Source organism: Canis aureus, chromosome 6 (genome assembly GCF_053574225.1).
Source record: "Canis aureus isolate CA01 chromosome 6, VMU_Caureus_v.1.0, whole genome shotgun sequence".
NCBI classification, from domain to species: domain Eukaryota; kingdom Metazoa; phylum Chordata; class Mammalia; order Carnivora; family Canidae; genus Canis; species Canis aureus.
In genome coordinates, this window is record NC_135616.1 from 1,523,997 (window position 1) to 1,544,511 (window position 20,515).

General features: G+C 37.7%; 1 protein-coding gene across 4 annotated transcripts in view; it reads right to left on the reverse strand.

The window, feature by feature from the left end:
* The window catches only part of DYM (dymeclin), a 341,383-nt gene that overhangs the window by 175,526 nt on the left and 145,342 nt on the right, over nucleotides 1-20,515 (reverse strand). For all 4 annotated transcript variants that reach the window (XM_077899788.1, XM_077899791.1, XM_077899790.1 and 1 more), the window contains 3 exons: nucleotides 20,216-20,341; nucleotides 5,898-6,011; nucleotides 4,832-4,926 (listed from right to left, as the gene is read on the reverse strand). In XM_077899788.1, the coding sequence (XP_077755914.1) occupies nucleotides 4,832-4,926; nucleotides 5,898-6,011; nucleotides 20,216-20,341 (335 nt within the window). The remainder of the gene's footprint in view (nucleotides 1-4,831; nucleotides 4,927-5,897; nucleotides 6,012-20,215; nucleotides 20,342-20,515) is intronic.

The window sequence follows — 20,515 nt, forward strand, 5'->3', positions numbered from 1 at the left end:
ACAGCTGGACAGAACTCCAGGGCCTGACTGAATGTGGCATTTAAAGGACAGGGGGGAAGGATGGGGAATGACTTGAAGGGTTCTGGCCTGGCTGTCTAGGGAGCTGGGGTGAGGGCTATTACACTACAACCTACGATAGGGAACTTCAAAGGGAGAGCAGGTTTGAAAATGAGTTGTTTTTAACTTCATGAAAGTCTGAGGTAAGTGGGGGATATCCAGGTAGAGACATGAGTGGAGTGAGTCAACGCTTACACAGGGTCCATGCTACCTGCCGGGCCCTTTACAGATATTAACTCACTTAACCGTCACCACATCCACGGAGAGAACACCCACCATCACCCCATCTTACAACAGGGAAGCTGCTGCACGGAGAAGTTCAGTAACTCCTCCAAGGTCCCAGAGTTGGTAAGTTTTGAAGCTAGGATCCCCGATCAGAGTCTGTGCTCTTAACCACTATGCTGTACTGTCTGCCTCAGGGAAAGCAGAGAGATTAGGACTGTGAGTGCAGATCTGGATGGTTTTCTGTTCACAAGTGCATAGTAGGTAAAGTCACACAGGCATGTATATGAACTAGGGAAAATGAGCAAAAAGAGAAGAAAAAAACCAACATAGCATGAAATACTGAAGAAAAGTTATGTATTAAGCCAAAGGTGAAGTCAAAGCCAGGGAAAGAAGCCAGTTGGGGAGACAGAAAAGGCAGGAGGGAAGGTCATAAGGGCAGAAGTGAGTAATGATGTCTTTGTAACCAGGACAATTCCTTGCATGTAATCTACTTTTTGTGAATGTTAATTAAGTATAATCCCAAACAATGATCTCAAATACTCATAGAATATTCAGAAGACTTTATAGATGAACAAAACTCAAATCATATATGCTTAGGAGATTCTTCTAGAATACCAAGAGTTTACAGAAGATACACTGTCATTAAATACGAGACAATAGCACAGACACCATATGAAATCGCTCTTTACACTTATGTCCAGCTAAAATGGCTTTTAGAAGCTTTATTCACACCCTACTTCATAGCAGTGTAACATGTTACTCTGTTTTGTTTTTTGTTGAAGATCACTGGCTCTTCTAGGTTTTGCAACTGACAGATACAAAACCGTGTGGTCTCTTCCTAAAGCAGGATTTAGAAAATGTGTACATGAAACTGATTACTTCTCACTTGAAGCAGTTACTGGAGCATCTGGTGAATCTTGAGTTGTACTGCTATAATAAACCTGTGTATCTAAACAGTTTTTGTTAGGCATTCCTTATCATACTTTACAACTCTATACCCTAAACACAAACATTTAGTGGAAAATGACTTTCCTCAAGATAAAAAAAAAAGTTGGCCCCCATTTCCAATTCAAAGCAAGTGTTTTCTTTTCTTTTTTTTTTTTTTTAATTTTTTTTTTATTTATTTACGATAGTCACACACACACACACAGAGAGAGAGAGAGGCAGAGACATAGGCAGAGGGAGAAGCAGGCTCCATGCACTGGGAGCCTGATGTGGGACTCGATCCCGGGTCTCCAGGATCGCGCCCTGAGCCAAAGGCAGGCGCTAAACCGCTGCGCCACCCAGGGATCCCAAAGCAAGTGTTTTCTACAGGAATAAATCTTGCTTTCCAGGTCTGAACTTTAAATGCTTTCCAAACTTTAAGCGTGCAAACAAATCATTTGGGGATCTTGTTAAGATGGAGACTTTGGATCTTGTTAAGATGAATGAATGAATGAATAACTAAATAACTAAATACATACATACATACATACATAATTAAAAAATAAAATCCATTTACAACTCATTCATACAGTTTCTTTCCTTTTTTTAAAAAAAAGATTTTATTTCTTTATTCCTGAGAGACACAGAGAGGCAGAGACACAGGCAGAGGGAGAAGCAGGCTCCATACAGGGAGCCCGATGCAGGACTCAATCGCAGGACCCCAGGGTCACTCTCTGAGCCAAAGGTAGACGTCCAACCGCTGAGCCACTCAGGCACCCCTTTATAGTTTCTTTTATGTTACTGAACATCAGACCCTTTCTCTCAATTCCTTCCATTATTCTAAACTGCATCTCATTGTTAAGCACATTCCACAGGGTGGCCCCATCTCCTTCCTCAGCTGATTCTTCCAGGCTTTTCTCCTCTAATTTATATTTGGGTCCACAACAGGCCAGTTGAATGGGACTGGTTGTTTTCTAAATATAATGCCCTTTATCACACTACCTCCTGTTCTGTTTTGTTGTGGTTGGTACTTTTCCTCATGAAGCCAATCTCTAGAGCCATCTCTCTCTACTCACCTTGCCTGATTTCTCAAGTAAGATGTGATCTCATCAATTCTCTGAACCACCCACCCACCCTCAGCCAAGGAATTCTTCTCTCATTCTAATACCACATTCTGCTGTATACATGTCTGCCCTTATTTAGCTCAGCTGCCGAAGCAGAAGCTACTTGAGGGCAGGAATTTTTACAACTTGGATGTACCTTGCATGTGTCACACATTTCCTTACTAATACAATGCTAAATAAAACTCCATTAAAATAAAGTGAAGCAATATTCCTGATGATAAACTTGATCTAAATATTCCCAAATCCAAAATCCAAAATCTGTTTCTTATTTCTCCAAATACAATTGATTTTCTGCTTTACTCATCATAGATAGAAAACTAGGAATTGCTTTATTTGCTTTTCCAACTCTTACACCTAGAAAATGTTTATTTCATCATGCTTGACACATGTTATCAGAACTTAAATTGTAAACCTGTTCATTTGCCATTTCATACTGAACAGGCCAAGTGTTGGTGTATCCATTGAGGAAAATGAATCCTGTGCTGCAACCGTCATCAAACCATTATGAAGCTCCAATACACACAAAGATAGACCTCAGAGCAGCACAGTACCCTTAAATCTCTCTCACTAAATCTCTGAACTGCAGCATAGTAACAAAAATTAATATTCAGAAACTAAAGACTAGAACACCTGGAAAATCTGAGGTAGGAGATGCTATGTGTGCTTTAAGTCACCAAGCTAGTATTAGTACAGTCATTCAAACAGACAATCACTCAAGTACAACTCTCAAAAATAATACATCATAATGCACTAAGACCAGACCTAAATTAAACAGTGAGTCATTGGAAATATCCTCCATTAAATTCTGAGGATAAATATAGAGACCAAGAACATAACTTAATGCCGGGTGACTGTTAAAAATGAGGCCAGATCAATAAGTATCTCTAACCAATGGATGGGGGGACGCCCAGGTAGCTCAGCAGTGGAGCGAGCATCTGCCTTCCTTCGGCTCAGGATGTGATCACAGGTCCTGGGATAGAGTCCCACATCGGGCTCCCTGCAGGCAGCCTGCTTCTCCCTCTGCCTGTGTCTCTGTGTCTCTCAGGGGTAAATAAATAAATCTTAAAAACAAAAACAAAAACCAATGGATGGAAGGTGAGATCAGAGTTTTAAAGTGCTGAGAACTTGCAATCACCACCAATGACTGCAACATAAGACCGAATATCAGGGGATCCCTGGGTGGCGCAGCGGTTTGGCGCCTGCCTTTGGCCCAGGGCACGATCCTGGAGACCCGGGATCGAATCCCACATCGGGCTCCCGGTGCATGGAGCCTGCTTCTCCCTCTGCCTGTGTCTCTGCCTCTCTCTCTCTCTCTGTGACTATCATAAATAAATAAAAATTTAAAAAAAGACTGAATATCAGAACTGCACTGCCCCCAAAACAAGACCCAAAAGAAACAATTTGACTTCACTGACTTACATAACAGATGTTCTGCTTGAGAACCACTGTGATCATCTCGAGCATTCTATCTAAAGACCCAAAAGTATCCACATGTATTAGAACAAAGACAAAAAAAAAAAAAAAAAACAATCTGCAAATGATATTCATTCACATTTGTTAATTAGCTTTCCTACCCTTAAAGAGCGTACTTTGGCAAACAGTGGAGAAGAGATGGGAAGGAGCTTCTGGTGATGTTCTGGCAGGCAGAATAATGGTTACCCCCAAAGCGATCTACCTCCCAACCCCGCAACCCCATGGCTGTTTTGCCCTACACAGCAAAAAAGGACTCTGCGGCTGTGATTCGACCGTGAGCCTGGAGATGGGGAGATGAGCCTGGGTTACCTGGAGAGGGTCACGGCAATCACAGTGACCCGCAAAGTGGAAGAGGGACCAGAAGAGGGGGTCGGAGATGTGAGGACGACCCACAACTTCCCACAGCTGGCTCTGACAGGGAAAGGAAGGGGCCACGAGCCCAGAAAGGCTGCAGCTGCAAGCAACTGGAAAAGGCAAGGAAAGGATCCTCTAGAGGCTCCGGAAAGGAATGCAGCCCCACTGCGTCTGGACTGGAGCCCGTGCTGAACTTTTCATATACAGATTGTACAATAAATCTGCATTCTTTTAAGCCACTGATCTGGAGTAGTTTGTCGCGACAGTAATCGGAAAATAACTAACAGTAAACTGCTATTAAAATTCTCTAAAACAAGCACTGCTACCCTCCCTTAAAGTGTAATGTGATGCTCTGCAAAACGCTCTGCAAATCTGTGAAAATTCAGTTTGTGTCATTAAGAAATCTGCTTCTCTGTAGGAAGCTAACACACAAGGCTTGAAATTAAATGTTATAAAAAGACGGAAAAGTGAATACAATTAACACTGATCAAGAAGTTGGGTTGGAAAACAAAGCAGGACAAGGCATTTTCAACTAAACAAGAAGGGGAGAACTATTAAGAAGGAAAATCTGACATTCCTTTGCGGCTAACAGTATAAAGGGACCAGCACAGGGCCTCTTGCTCTGGGTCAGCCAAAGGGCAGGACGCAGGATTTCTCTTAAAGCTCCTATTTACCTGATGATCCTCTGGGCGGCATACTGGTGGAGAGAACGGAACTGTGCCGACATGTTTGCGAGAGCGGCCAGGCAGTTGGTGTGAAGGTACTTGTCCTGCAAGAAAAGAGAAGGTTGAAAACAGACATCAAGTCTTCTCTACATCTGAAGCAGGCTTAACAGGAAGCAAATGTAAACTCAACAGTCACTGATTTTAGCAAGTTCAGGTCCACAAGCCCTTTTTTCTAATTCTAAAATCCACAAGGCATTGAAAGGTCAGTTTTTTCACCACACATTTGAAAGCAACATCTGATAACAAAAGATTCTGCTGCTCTTTATGGTCTTCATTATCCCCATCCTGGGGGATATTGAACTATTTCACTGCAGAAATATTATGGCTTAATTACAGCAGGCTACTCCAGAACCTCAAGGTTGCAGAGAATATAGCATGTGTACTATAATTATCTTTCTAAAATAAAAAAATTCTCCACTCTTAAACACATCTGACTCCTAGAGTTTCAGATAAAAGGTTATGGAATGTATCCATGTTAGCCTCACTGAGAGAAATAATTAAAAAACAGTGTAGTAAACGTGACCATTTCCCTGAGCCATGAATTCTCTATATTGCTTTCTCTATCAGTGGAAGTGAAATTTGCTCCCAGACACTGCAAACATAATCCAGCTGAAATTTTTCTTGTACCCTTTAAAGTATTCTTTCTACTTTTCTTTTCCATTTTAATTCATATTTCCTGTGCTCATCTCTTCATACACTTCGTTGTTACTGATTTTAAGGGTAAGTCAGTTTTATTGGTCTAGCAAAGACAGATATCTTTTATCAAAGAACATCCCACCATCCATTTTGTCTCATATAAAATATTTCTAATCCATACAATCTACTAAATATTAAGAAACAGACACTCTATACATTACTTTAGGATCATGTATTTCAGTGATTTTATGAAATGTTATATTTGGATTATATTTCATAAAAATGTTAGCACTCTAAATAGCAAGATTGCTTTAAACTACAGGCCTAATTATACTATATGCATTAAGATTAAAAAAAAATAGCTATATGGAATACTTACTCTTGTCCTTGTCATGTTGTACTGAATGGTTCTAATTACAACTAGTATCAGAAGACTCCCCAGTGAAATTTCAGTTAAAACTCGTTCTGAATACCAAGTAATATTTTTCAATATCTGTAATGGGGAAGAAAAGTTTAGGTAAATATGACTGCTTTATAGGAAAAAAGGATGATCCACGTCTACAATTTCTGATGAGCCATGGCTTTGCTCTGAAGGAGAGTTAAACACTATATAAAAGTGAATTGTGAGACTTTCAGTTCAAGAGAGCAAAGCTGTACTGAGGTGTTCACTTCTTCCTTCTTAAATAGAAAAGAAAACAGATTTGGAAAATTAGTACACAAACAGGAGATATATTTGGAAAGACAGATGGCACAAAGGCAAGAGAAAAAACAGGAAAATATGAAAACAGAAAAAATGAGGAGTTTCTTGAAAAGTAGAGCTGTCCCAACAACCACAGAAAACCTTCATACTCGTGTTCAGGAAAAGCCTAGAATGCAAATAAGCCAAGATCCAGAAGACCTGGGCCACGTTCTGCTATGGCTATTAACTGTAGGCAGCTTTGGCGCTCATCTCCAGGCCTCAGGAAGCAAGAAGTGTTTTCTAGCGTAAGCGGTGCAGTTCCACAGTCGACAGGTAACTGGGACATCAAAGAGAGAAGCTGAGCAGTGCACATCTGTGATTTGAAAGGCTAAACTGAAAAGTTCTCTCAGACAACAGCAGTGAAAGCCAAACAAAGTTGAGAGCAAAGTGGAGACCTAATGTCTACTTAATAAAAGGTTCAAAAGATACAGACTAGAAGAAAAACAGAAAAATTAGTAACAGGAGAAAGTTTTGTTGAGAAGAAAACCTTTCAAAATTCTGAGAAATATAGAAAAAAATGTAACACTGACTCTAGCAAGACTTCTGAATTTACAGTATACAATAAAATCTTACTGCCTCCCAAAGAGAAGAAACAGATTATCACCAAAAGAAAGATAAGCAAACATTAGATTTCTCATCTTAAACACTACACATCTGCTTAACAACAGAACAGTATCTGTAAATTTTTGAGGAATGGATTATGATTCTAGAATTCTGTACCTAGAGAAACTACCACCTAAGTATACAAACAGAGACTTTTAAGTACCCAAAGAGTTAACATGAACCACTCATGCACCATTTCTGAGAGAAAAAACAAGCTACCACACGTTAGTACTTAGCTGCCCATCCTCTCCACCATTATGACATAAAATGACAGCTCAAGGAATTCAAGAGAAGGACAATAAGGACTACCAAATAAAACCCCAAAGCAACAACAAACTGCAATTATAGTCCATGAAATCAGAAAAATAAAATTAAGTCTAAGTAATATGGTTGTACTGCAGTTCTTCTCAAAAATCATTAAAATAAATATTTTTCTGGTAAATCTGCCCCTGGAAAAAGTCCAAATAATAGAATTGAGAAAGGGGGTACAGAAACAGACCAGAAGAATAAAAAAGTAAAGGGATGCTGTGTTCAACTTCATGCAAGTGCAGATGAGTGCCCCCATAACAGATTTTCACTCAGTTCAACTCTCCGGCAAGAGTACCATGTCACCCAGTACCCCCCATTACAAATCACCCAACCCTCACCTATTCTGCAGTCTGCACTCGGAGGCTGGCACACTGCAAATGCCCAATACATGGGAGCTGAATATTGTTTGTAAGGTAAAAAATGTCAAAGTGTGAGCATTCCCCTATATCATGACTAAGGATGGCCATCATCAAGTAGAAGAGATAACCTATGTGTATAATAATAGTTGAAAGACTTCGAAAAATGAGTTTTGTCACTTGAACCTTTATAAAGGAACAGTAAAGTGCTCAGTCCCTCTGACTTACCCTCTAAGGTACCAGTTCTCAAAATGTGGTCCTGGGAACCTCTAGGGGTCCCAGACACACTTGTGGAGAATTCTCATGGTCAAACCTATTTTCACGATAATACCAAAACATTACTTTCTACTCTCATTGTCTCCTGAGTATATAGTTGCATTTGTCAGGTGCTACATAACATGGTTGATAGGGCAACAAGTTTAATACAGATACAGACACGAGAATCTAGCAGTCTTCTGTTAAGGCAATTAATTAAAAGAGATTTGAAAAACTGTAAATGCCATTCTTCTTGCTAAATTTTTGTTTGGGAAAAGTTACTTTTCATAAATATATATTACTGATGCTAACATGTACTGGGTTTATTATAGTAACTATTATTTCAAATGACCAAATTTATTTTTCAAATATCTCAGTTTTAATTTCTAATATGGTAAATATATAGAATTATGACCTATATAAAAAAGCTATCTGGTGTCCTTCATTATTTTTAGTGTAAAAGACCAAAAAGTTTTAGAACTAATGCTCTTAAGTCTCCAAGTGAACACTGACACAGGATAGTCATTAGGTAACTTTACTAGTGAGAGGTGTCTGTCTTTTTAAAGGTCACACATTTGAGTATAGTTCAATTTCTCCTCTCTCGGTTCCTTTATTTAGAAATAAATTATCATAGGCCATCCTTATTTGAAACAGAGGTCATTAGTTCTTAATGTCTGCTTCTGTGTGTCAATTATATAATTGGATGGAAGAAGTATTTTGAATAAAAGTAGTCTTATTCATTTAACATTCAACAAATATTTAGTATCCAGAGTAAATTTACAATGTTACTATAAAAATTAGAAATCCAATTTAGTGTTTACATAAAACTTTCCTCCTGTGAAAAATGTGTCATTGTTTAGAAATTCTGGGTATACTTAAGAAAAATTATAAATAACTAGTTACAAAGTGCACACAGCTTCCCATAGGCCATTAATGCATAATGGGCAACATACAAAAAATTTTCTTGGTAACATAGCTGTAGCTGTTGACTTATTTAACTGGTTCTTACAAAAACAATTCCCCATCTCTTGTATTCAACATTCAGACATACAGTTTAACAGTCACAGACTGGTATCCTGATCATACAATACATATATTCATCATTTCATGGTCAATTAACTCAAATAATATGCAGAAGGAAATACCTTAAGGATCTGAAAAATGTCTTCCTTCTCAAAAAGTACACGAGAATTACTTGTTCTAGGTCTTTTCCTGAGCGTTTTCCTACTATATAGATTTGGTTTTATTGAATAGATTTCTTACAAAGGTTTATATGCTAGAGTACAGTAAGATACCATGCAATCAATTCCTTACAAAATCAAGTATGTATAGAAAGGCAATGAATAATTAACCTCTATTCTCCTACAACTAACATTAACTGTTAGTATTTTATTTTAACATATAAATACTATTTTATTCCCCCAAAGAGTATAATATCAACCACTAATCAACCACTATCTTGAGGTTGGCATGTATCTTTCCAGTCTCTTTCAAATGTTTTATATGTATACATACTCCCTCAAAACCCAGGATTCCTTTATGTATTTGCTAACTTATAAAGAGTACCATAGTGTCTGGGGTTAAATAGTATCCCCCCAAACTTCACGTCACCCAAAACCTGTGAGCGTTTCTTATTTGAAAACGGGGTCTTAATATAACCAAGATGAGATCATACTGGGTTAGGATGGACCCTAAATCCAATGATTGGTGTCCCAAGAAGAGGAGGAGAAGGGACACAGAAAGAGGCACTCACATGAGAGACCATGACACAACAGACACACAGAAGCTGCAAGCCAAGGACCCCAAGGACTGGCCACCAGAAACTAAGAGGCGAGATCTATCCTCTAGGTCTTTCAGAGAGAGAATGGCCCCACTGATACGTTGCTTTTGAACTTCTAACCACCAGAACTGTGATAATAAGTTTCTGTTTTTTAGCCACCCAGTTTGCAGTAAAGTTACGGCAGCCCTAGAAACTAGTACACCACAGGTATTTATTTGCATCTTATTTTTTTCCACTCAATTTATTCTTGTAACACCACTATGATGATGCATATAAGAAAATTAATATTTATCACATCTGCCAAATTCTGATAGTAGTAATCATTTCCTAAAGTGAATACTTCTATGGTAGTTAATAAATAGCTGATGCCCCAAGCCACTCCCCCAGAATCTCCTGGGGGTTCAGCAATTAATGTTCAGCAGACAATAAAGGGACCATGGTTGATACCCATTCTCACTGGCTGATTTTGGTACTATGCTAGTTAAATATCTGAATATCACCTCTACTTCATTCCATCTAAGCACTAACTAGTGCATGTTTTCTTGGGTCTACTCTTCTAACGGAAATTGGGATTATTTCCAGTTTTTCCTCCAGTAAGAACAATGTTACAATATGGATTCTTACCTTGACTACCCAAAATCTCACTATATGAAACTCAGAAACCAGGGATTCCATACTCTCCATACTTTCATACTCTGAACATTAATTATCTAAAGTCAGGAAGGAAATCATATAAATTTTAAAAAGAGAAATAATCTGTAAAATATCCGTTTTAAGCCACCCAGTTTTTTTATATGTATATTTTTTATTGCAGTTCTAATTGCTAACATATAGTATAATACCCAGTGCTCATTCCGTCAAGTGCCCCCCTTCAGTGCCCGGTCACCCAGTCACCCCATCAGCCCACCCACCTCCCCTTCTACTACTCCTTGTTCATTTCCCAGAGTTAGGAGTCTCTCGTCTTTTGTCACCCTCTCTGATATTTCCCACTCATTTTCTCTCCTTTCCCTTTAATCCCTTTCACTGTTTCTTATATTCCCCGTATGAGTGAAACCATATGTTTGTCCTCCGTACCCTCCAGTTCTATCCATGTCGAAGCAAATGGTGGGTATTCGTCCTTTCTGATGGCTGAGTAATATTCCATTATACATATAGACCACATCTGCTTTATCCATTCATCTTTCGATGGACACCGCGGCTCCTTCCACAGTTTGGCTATTGTGGACATTGCTGCTATGAACATTGGGGTGCAGGTGTCTTGGCTTTTCACTGCATCTGTATCTTTGGGGTAAATCCCCAGCAGCGGCTGCACCAGTTCACATTCCCACCAACAGTGCAGGAGGGTTCGCCTTTCTCCACATCCTCTCCCACATTTGTTGTTTCCTGTCTTAATTTTCCCCATTCTCACTGGTGTGAGGTGGTATCTCATTGTGGTTTTGGTTTGTATTTCCCTAATGGCCAGTGATGCGGAGCATTTTCTCATGCACTTGTTGGCCGTGTCTATGTCTTCTTTGGTGAAATATCTGTTCATGTCTTCTGCCCGTTTCATGATTGTTTCTGTGCTGTTGAGTTTAAGAAGTTCTTTATAGGTCTTGGATATCAGCCCTTTATCTGAGAGGTCATTTGCAGATATCTTCTTCCATTCTCTAGGTTGTCTTTTAGTTTTGTTGACTGTTTCTTTTGCTGTGCAGAAGCTTTTTATCTTGATTAAGTCCCAATAGTTCTTTTTGCTTTTGTTTCCCTTGCCTTCATAGCTGTATCTTGCAAGAAGTTGCTGTGGCCAAGTTCAAAAAGGGTGTTGCCTGTGTTCTCCTCTAGGATTTTGATGGATTCTTGTCTCACATTTAGATCTTTCACCCATTTTGAGTTTCTCTGTGTCTGGTGTAAGAGAGTGGTCTAGTTTCGTTCTTCTGCATGTGGATGTCCAATTTTCCCAGCACCATTTATTGAAGAGACTGTCCTTTTTCCAGTGGATAGTCTTTCCTGCTTTGTCGAATATTAGTTGACCATAGAGTTGAGGGCCCATTTCTGGGTTCTCTATTCTGTTCCATTGATCTATGTGTCTGTTTTTTTGTGCCAGTACCACACTGTATTGACGATCACAGCTTTGTAGTACAACTTGAAATCCAACACTGTGATGCCCTCAGCTCTGGTTTTCTTTTTCAATATTCCCCTAGCTATTCAGGGTCTTTTTCTGGTTCCACACAAATCTTAAGATGATTTGTTCCAACTCTGTGAAGAAAGTCCATGGTATTTTGATAGGAATTGCACTGAACGTGTAAGTTGCCCTGGGTAGCAGTGATATTTTCACAATATTAATTCTTCCAATTCATGAGCATGGAATATTTTTCCATCTCTCTGTGTCTTCCTCAATTTCTCTCAGAAGTGTGCTATAGCTTTTACAGTATAGATCCCTTACCTCTTTGGATAGGTTTATTCCTAGGTATCTTATGCTTTTGGGTGCAATTGTAAATGGGATTGACTCCTTAATTTCTCTTTCTTCAGTCTCCTTGTTAGTGTATAGAAATGCCACTGATTTCTGGGCACTGATTTTGTATCCTGCCACATTGCTGAATTGCTGTACGAGTTCTAGCAATCTTGGGAAGGAGTCTTTTGGGTTTTCTAGGTACAGTATCATGTCATGTGCAAAGAGGGAGAGTTTGACTTCTCTGCCAATTTGAGTGCCTTTTATTTCTTTTTGTTGTCTGATTGCTGAAGCCATCCAGTTTTTAATACTTAATGACTTCATAAGCAAATCTCCAAGAGTTTGCTAGAAAACGAAACTGCAAGGTCACTGAATAGTTCTTTTTTAAAATAAGTGTAGGTTTGGGTCACTATTAAACTAAAAAGCACAGAACAACAGTGTTCATCACAGTAGCACAAGCCGCAAAGCCAGTATTTACGTTAAAATTAATTTTTAATAAAATTATAAATTCAATTCCTCGGTCACACTGGCTATATTACAAGTGCTACCATCTCAGACAGCACAGTTATCACAGAGGTCTCTGTCATCACAGGAAGTTCATGGAAGTTGAGTAGCCTCGAATGAAGAACACCACTGTATCCATCACCATTTTATCAAATGTTAATATCTTGCTTCTGAAGTCCTAAAGCCCTCTAGCCACTCCTCGCTGACCTTATTCTCTAAACTCTGGCAGCCGGAATTTGATGCTTCATTACCATGCAGATTTTTGAGATTCATTATCAATTCACACAGCTCTTTCATCCATTCTAGCTGTTCTACAGTAGTTCATTTATGGAATCAGCGATTTGCAATTTTTAATACTACCAACAATGCTATAGTGAACATTCTTTCAAATACGCTCTTGTGAATCTTTGAAAAAGTTCTTAGGATACGAAGCAGGAAATGGAATTGCTGGGAGGCAGAATATTTACTTCTGCAGGTTATTTGAGGAATGTAAAAGGCCAGATTCCCCTCAAAAGTAGTTCTGCTCATTTATACAGTATACGAGAGCCCTCTTTCTCTGGATCCTTACCAATTCTTTACAGAGCTTAGAATTCCTGCCAAACTGATGAGTGCAAAATATTGCAGTTAATTTAATTAGCATGACCTGACAAATCATCAGGTTGAACATCCTTTAAAAATGCTTGCTGGTGGGACACCTGGGTGGCTCAGTGGTTGAGTGTCTGCCTCCAGCTCAGGGTGTGATCCTAGAGTCCAGTGATTGAGTTCCACATTGGGCTCCCTGCAGGGAGCCTGCTTCTCCCTCTGCCTGTGTCTCTGCCTCTGTGTCTCTCATGAATAAATAAATAAAATGTTAAAAAAAAAATGCTTGCTGGTCATTCAGGTTTTGTATTTTCTTTTTCTATTACTTTGCGCATTTTTCTCTTGAATACTTTCTTTTTCTAACTGATTCTGCTAATTCATCTTCCTGCCTATGGCTTGTTTCCACCTTTATTAATCATGAAAATTTTTCATTTTAATGTAGTCAAATTTGTTAACATTTTAAGTCATGGTTTATATACTTATTCAGTATGATTTCAGGGATTGCAGTTGAGACTTGAACAATGTGGAAGTTAGGGGTACCCACCCCCACTACACAGTCAAAAATCCATCCAAAAGTCAAACTTTTGACTCCTGAAAAATATACTTAATGATAAGCCCACTAAGGAAGAGAAGATACAATCACAGTTGGTATTTACTGAAAACATCCATGTTTCAGTTAACCCACATAGTTCAAACCTATGTTTCTCAAGGGTCAACTGCAACTCTCACAAGAAAACTGTTGAGATTTTTGATCAAGAATGCACTGAACATAGTGATTAATTTGAAAGCAAAATTAAGAACTCTGTCACAGAGTCTTCCTATCCATGAACATGGTGTCTCTTTCCATTTATTAAGTCACATTTAATATCCTTAAGTAATTTTTGTCATAAAATGTTTACACTTCCTCTCTTACACTGATTCCCAAATTCATTGCAGTTTTACTGCCATTATAAAGAGTATTTCTAGATCACATTTTTGAAGATTTATTTATTTTTTTGAGAGAAACAGGAGGGAAGAAGCGCACAGGGAGAGAATCTCAAGGAGACTCCCTGCTTAGCATGGACCTGGACAAGGGGCTCGATCTCACAACCCTGAGATCACAACTTGAGCCAAAATAAAGAGTAGGACACTTAACTGACTGAGCCACCCAGGCATCCCTCTAGATCATATTTTTGAAACGTCTTGTTACTGGTGTGTAGAAATTGTACTTGTTTTGTATATGGATCTTGGATTCAGAAGATTTGTTCAACTTTCCTAAGAGTTCTAATATTAGAGTTATTTTGAATTTCCTATGTAGTCAATCAAAACATCTATAAATATGGACATTTAGATTTCCTCTCTTTTCAAATTTAAATGACCTGCTTAGCCTTCTGATAAAGTGCTGAAGAGGAGTAGTAATACAGAGCATCCTCTTCATTTTGGCTTTCAAGAAAATAGTTCTAAAATTCTCCAATCAAGTATAATGCTTTTAACTGTAGGTTTTGGGAGAAATTGTTAAGACAAGGAGTTTCTTTTCTACCTTTATTTTGTTGAGAATTTTGTTTATCATGAATATGTGTTGAATTTTATCAAATCCTTTTTCTGTACCTATTGAGATGACTGTATGATTTTTCTCTCTTAAGTTAATAAATTACACATTAAGAGATTTTCTAATATAGTTTTAAGGAACTTTCTTTAAAAAAAAAAAAAAGTTTTTATTTATTCACGAGAGACACAGAGAGAGAGGCAGAGACACAGGCAGAGGGAGAAGCAGGCTCCCTGCAGGGAGCCTGATATGGGACTCAATCCCAGGACTCTGAGATCATGACTTGAGCCAAAGGCAGACACTCAACCACTGAGCCACCCAGGCGTCCAGATATTTTCTAATATTAAACCATCCTCACATTTCTGGAATATTGTTATTTACATAAAAATGTTCTTTTTACTCTTTGCTTTATTTCATTCTACAATATTAGATTTACAAGGTTTATAATTACATTTGTGCCACTTACTAAATTTTTGCCTCTGAATTAAAAATCTACCTGTAATTTTCCTTTATCAAATTTCGGGATTTTTGGCATAAAGAGTATACTGGCCTCATAAAATGAATTGCAAAGACTTCCCTTTTTTACTACTCTCTAGATGAGCTTATATACAATCAGTGTTATTTCTTCCTTTAGTTTTCAGAAGAATTCATAGGTAAAAATCAGCTGGGACAGTAATCTTCTATTTAGAATGACTTCACATTACAAAATCAGTTCCTTTAAACAGGCTATTTTGATTTTTCTTTTTCCTTTCATGAGCTTTGGTTAAATTGTTTCTGGGAGTGGAGGAAATTTGTCCATTTAACACTTAAATTTTATAGCATAAAATTACTCATAGTATCCTCTGAACTTTTTTTAATATCTGTGGGATCTGTTCTGATTTCCTATAAATTCTCAGTGATAGACATATGTAACTTTTTCTTGGTCATCTTTCTAGGGGTTTATATCTTAGAAATTTTCATATATTTCACTTATAGTAAAAATGTAGAAAGATTTAAAATCAAAGATCTAAGTTTCTACTTATAAAAAAAGAGCAAGTTAAAGCTTCAAGTAAGCAGAAGAAGGTAAATTAAAAGTAGAAATTAATGAAATAGAAGAAAACAGAGAAAAGCCAATGCAATCAAAAGTTGGTCCTTTGAGGGGCCCCCGGGTAGCTCAGTCGGTTAGCAGTCATCTCTTGGTTTCGGCTCAGGTCAAGATCCCAGGGTCCTGAGATTAAGCCCCACATCACGCTCCACACTCAGCAGGGAGTCTGCTTACCCCCCTCTCTGTCTCTCCCCCACTCATGCACTCCCTTCTCTCTAAAATAAATAACCTTTTTTAAAACTTGGTCCTTTCAAAAGATTTAAAGGACGCAAGACAGAAAAGGAAGAAAGAAGACAGGATGGAAGGATGGACCCCTAGTCAGTCAGAGGTAGAATAAGACAGAAATAATACATATTCCAAAGTTAAGAATGACAGCAATAATGTCTCTATGGCTAGCACAGATATAAAAAGGTCAGGGAAAAAACAGTAAGTAAAAAAAAATTATGGACAACTTTACAGGAATAAATTCAAGACCCTAGAAGAAATGTACCAATTCCACGATAGACAAAAAAACTATCAAAGCTCAAAACTTAATCAAATATATATAAAAAGAGAATATATCATGGCCAAGTGCAGCTTATCCCAGGAATGTCAGGTTGACTGAATATTCAAAACTTATTCATTATGATGCACTATACTGACAGACTGGAAAAAAATCCATGTGATTTAGAATATATAAAGAAGCCTTATAACTCAGTAATAAGACAAAAACCCAATTTTTTAAAAGGAAGTATGGCTATCGAAGGTAACAGAGGGCTATCCCTGTGGTCATGGAAATGTCTTGTATTTTGACTATGTCAATATCAATATCTTGGTTGTGATACTGTATTACTTACTGTTTTGCAATTACACTTGCCATTAAGGGAAATCAGGTGAAGGATACATGAATTCTATTTTTCTTAAAACTATAATTAACTTTTTAAAGTATAATTTTTAAAAATGGGAGAAATTTGGAAAGATACTTCACAAAAGATATATAAGTATATGAAAAGTACATGGAAAAATGCTCATCACCATTGGATATTAGGAAATGCTAATTCAAACCAAAAATCAGTATCAGAATCTATTTCGTGGACAATTAAATCCACATCTAATAATTCCATGTGGATAACTTTGGTAGAAACATTTACTTGTTCATTTTTACTATTACATATGCAAAGGAAAAAAATAAAAATAAGCAGAGATCAACAAGAAAGCCAAATTCTGAAGGGAAAAAAATCTGTTTAAAATACCTGAACTTGAAATGTCATCTGGAATACCCTGAAATCCTTATGAAACTGAGTCTGGGGGATCCCTGAGTGGCGCAGCGGTTTAGCGCCTGCCTTTGGCCCAGGGTGCGATCCTGGAGACTCAAGATCGAATCCCACATCGGGCTCCCAGTGCATGGAGCCTGCTTCTCCCTCTGCCTGTATCTCTGCCTCTCTCTCTCTCTGTGACTATCATAAATAAATTTAAAAAAAAATTAAAAAAAAAAAAAAAAAGAAACTGAGTCTGAATGTGGATAGAACTTACTGCCTTCCTTATCTTACCATCCCTGTTTTGGTAGTCAAGAAATTTTAATTTTAATTCAAACTCCTTTGCTAATTTTAATTATAAATATAATAAGGATACCAAAGAAGTATAGAAAATGATATAATAAAAAGTGTATCCATCTTTGAGTTTTGTCAAATCTTAACATGTCATATTTGCTTCAAAGTTCTTTTTGGTAGTTACTTGCTGTTTTGCTTTCCATGCTGTTGAAGCAACTACAACACTACAGACCTAGGTGAAGCCGCAGTGTACCCTTCCCCATTTTCACCCCCCTGTCTTGCTCTCTAGATGTAGCCAGCACCCTGTTAGACTCTGCATGCCCTAAACATTTTTTAATATCAACAAGGTTGCTGGATAACCATTAATAAGCATGTCCTCTTTGTGCATGTCCTTCCTATAGAGCCCTGGAGTGGAACTGTGAACTCAGGGCTGGACACAACTTCAGTTTTATCACTGTCTTGTCAAGCTAAACACACACCTGACCTTGATTCAGCAATTCTACCCTAGGTGTATACTCAAGAGAATGAGTGTGTATGTCTGCCAATGTACAGATGCAAAAATGGGCACAGCAACTTTATCAAAAATAGTCCTAAAGTGGGAAAAAAAGAAAATATCTACCACCAAGAGAATGAATAAATTTACTGTGGCATATTCATACACTGGAATAGCACCTAATAATACAAAAGAACCAAATAATGATGCAATAACGCAGGTAAATCTCAGCAATACTCTGATGGGTAAAAGAAGCCAAAAAAATAGAGAGCACATCATAATTCAAGGAGAGAGAAAAACTAATCTGTTGGGAGGAAAGTCAGAATAGTAGTTCACTGATTGGTTGTGGGGTACTGGCCAGGAAAAGGCATTTCTGTTATGCTAGAAGTGTTCAATAACTTGATCTGGGTGGCAGCAACACAGGTATACACATATGTAAAACTCCTAAGTACCTTCAAAATTTGTGCACATTTTATATTTCAACTTAAATATTTTTAAAAATTTTATTGGTTTTTCTTATTAAAGATAAATGCTATAAAAAATGAGACAACCCATACAAATTCTTTCTTGCTGGTGGTATTTTACTAAACACAAGAATCAAGAAATTTTTATGTTTTATCCTCTTTTTACAGTGTCAAGATTCCTTAAATCTTAATTGAAGCGATGGTTACACCATGTAAGAGACAAAAAAAAAAGTTTTAATGGAACATCATCAGAGAAGAATAAACATGCTACAAAAACCCTACTGAAGACAAGGAAAAAAAAGAAAAAAGAAAGAAAAGAAAAAAGAAAAGAAAGAAAAGAAAAGAAAAGAAAAGAAAAGAAAAGAAAAGAAAAGAAAAGAAAAGAAAAGAAAGAAAAGAGTATTTGTACCCTATTAAGAGTGAAAGCCCTAACTCCTCTTCCACTAGATCCCCACAGCAGAATGAATGGAAGAGCCCCCAGAGAAACTGATCCCTCCAAAAGAAAAGTCGATAGTAGAGTGCCCAGAAAAACAGACCACCTAGAGTAAATTAAAGCAAGTCAGTCCTGCCCACAAACAAAACTTACAATCAACTTTTCAGTGCCTTACTTCTAAATATAAACAAACACTGGTCACCAAACATTTGAGTAAAGCCTCCAACACTGCTAAAGACAGAAGTCAAAGAAGAAAATGAAACTAAGAAACTATGTAACTCATTTTAATACATTTACAGGGAGTCCTCAGTTCTGTTGAAGTACGGGAGCTGATTTAGTGTGATTGGTTCGTGAATAAAAAACTGGGCAATTGAATGGACGCCTGGGTGGCTCAGTGGTAACCATCTGCCTTCAGCTCAGGGCGTGATCCCAGGGTCCTGGGATCGAGTCCCATATCCAGCTTCCCGCAGGGAGCCTGCTTCTCCCTCTGTGTCTCTCAGGAATAAATAAATAAAATCTTTAAAACAAACAAACAAAACTGGGTAATTGTGTGCTATGGAAAAACCAAAACTTGAACAAGAAAGGAAATGCCATTATCATACATTACATAGCTGAACTAAGAATACTAGTTAATTATAATCATGAAGATGCTGAGTTCTCAAGCTAAAAATGATAATAAAATGGAAGGAGAGGAAAAGTCTATGTGCAGAGAGGGGGCTGGGAACCCAGAGGGAACAAGCATGATGTGCAGGAAAGAGAGTGAATAATGACTTATTTTCCATTTTAGGAAGAGAACAGTGAATATCTAAATCTGAAAAATCATGAAATAACAAGATAAGCACGTTATTTAGAAACATGGCCAGAGTCAAAAGCATCGATCTTTGGGGAGTGGGAATCAGGTGTAGGGTAGACACAGGATGTATCATGTTGCATTAAAACCCAACACTTCTGTATAAGTTCTAAAATTATGTACATGTGTTAGGGCCCCTGACTGGCTCAGTCAATAGTGTGTGACTCTTCAATCTCAGGGTTGTGAGTTTTGAGCCCCACCGTCCAGGGTAGAGATGACTTAAAAATAAAATCTTTTTAAAAACCTCCCCCAAAAAACTATATACATATGTTACTTTGACACAAAGAAAATACAAAGAGGAAGATAAAAATCAGTTTGGGGTTGGAACTCACCCACAGAACTAAAATTGAAAGAGTTAAATTATGTTACTGATTTTCAAAAACAGAAGACCATTCATTTCCCAGCTGCCTTCTCTCTGTTCCCTATTGCTTCCCTTACTCTGTATACAAGAGGCAAGCCTATTTGACAGTTTCTTTCAAACTAAAAAGGGGAAACAAAACAGAGAAGAAAAATTAACTCAGTGGCAGCAAAAACATTCGCCTTGATAACTAAAGAAACCGTTTTTGATTGAGTTTTTAACAGTGGCTAATATTCGAAAAAAAGCACTTCATAAATCTGAAGAAAGGCACACCATTCCTGAGCCAGGTTCCTGCGGAAACATCCACAAGAAGGAAAAGAAGAAAGAAATGCTAAGGCTGCAGTAAAGCTTGGCAGAAAGACCTGCCTGTTAAGAAACTCTAAAACTCTAAGCAAAGCAATGGTAACTTACCACTTCATGAATGGATCTATTAAAGCCATCGTCTTCTGTAAGGATCAATAATATTATAAGGGCCATATACACGTGGTGTGAATTTCTTTCTTCGACATGATACAGAATCTCAAGAATTGGTAAAACCTATCAAATAGAAATTTTAATTTACTATTTCAATTACTTCATCATAAGACCAATGTTTTCAACCTTTATGCTTTCATTATGTACTCTGTTTTAATTTCATAGTTATAAGTTTCTTTAAAGGAAAAAGAAAACCACACAGACCAGCTTATGCCTGAAAGTACTTTTCCGGTGTGT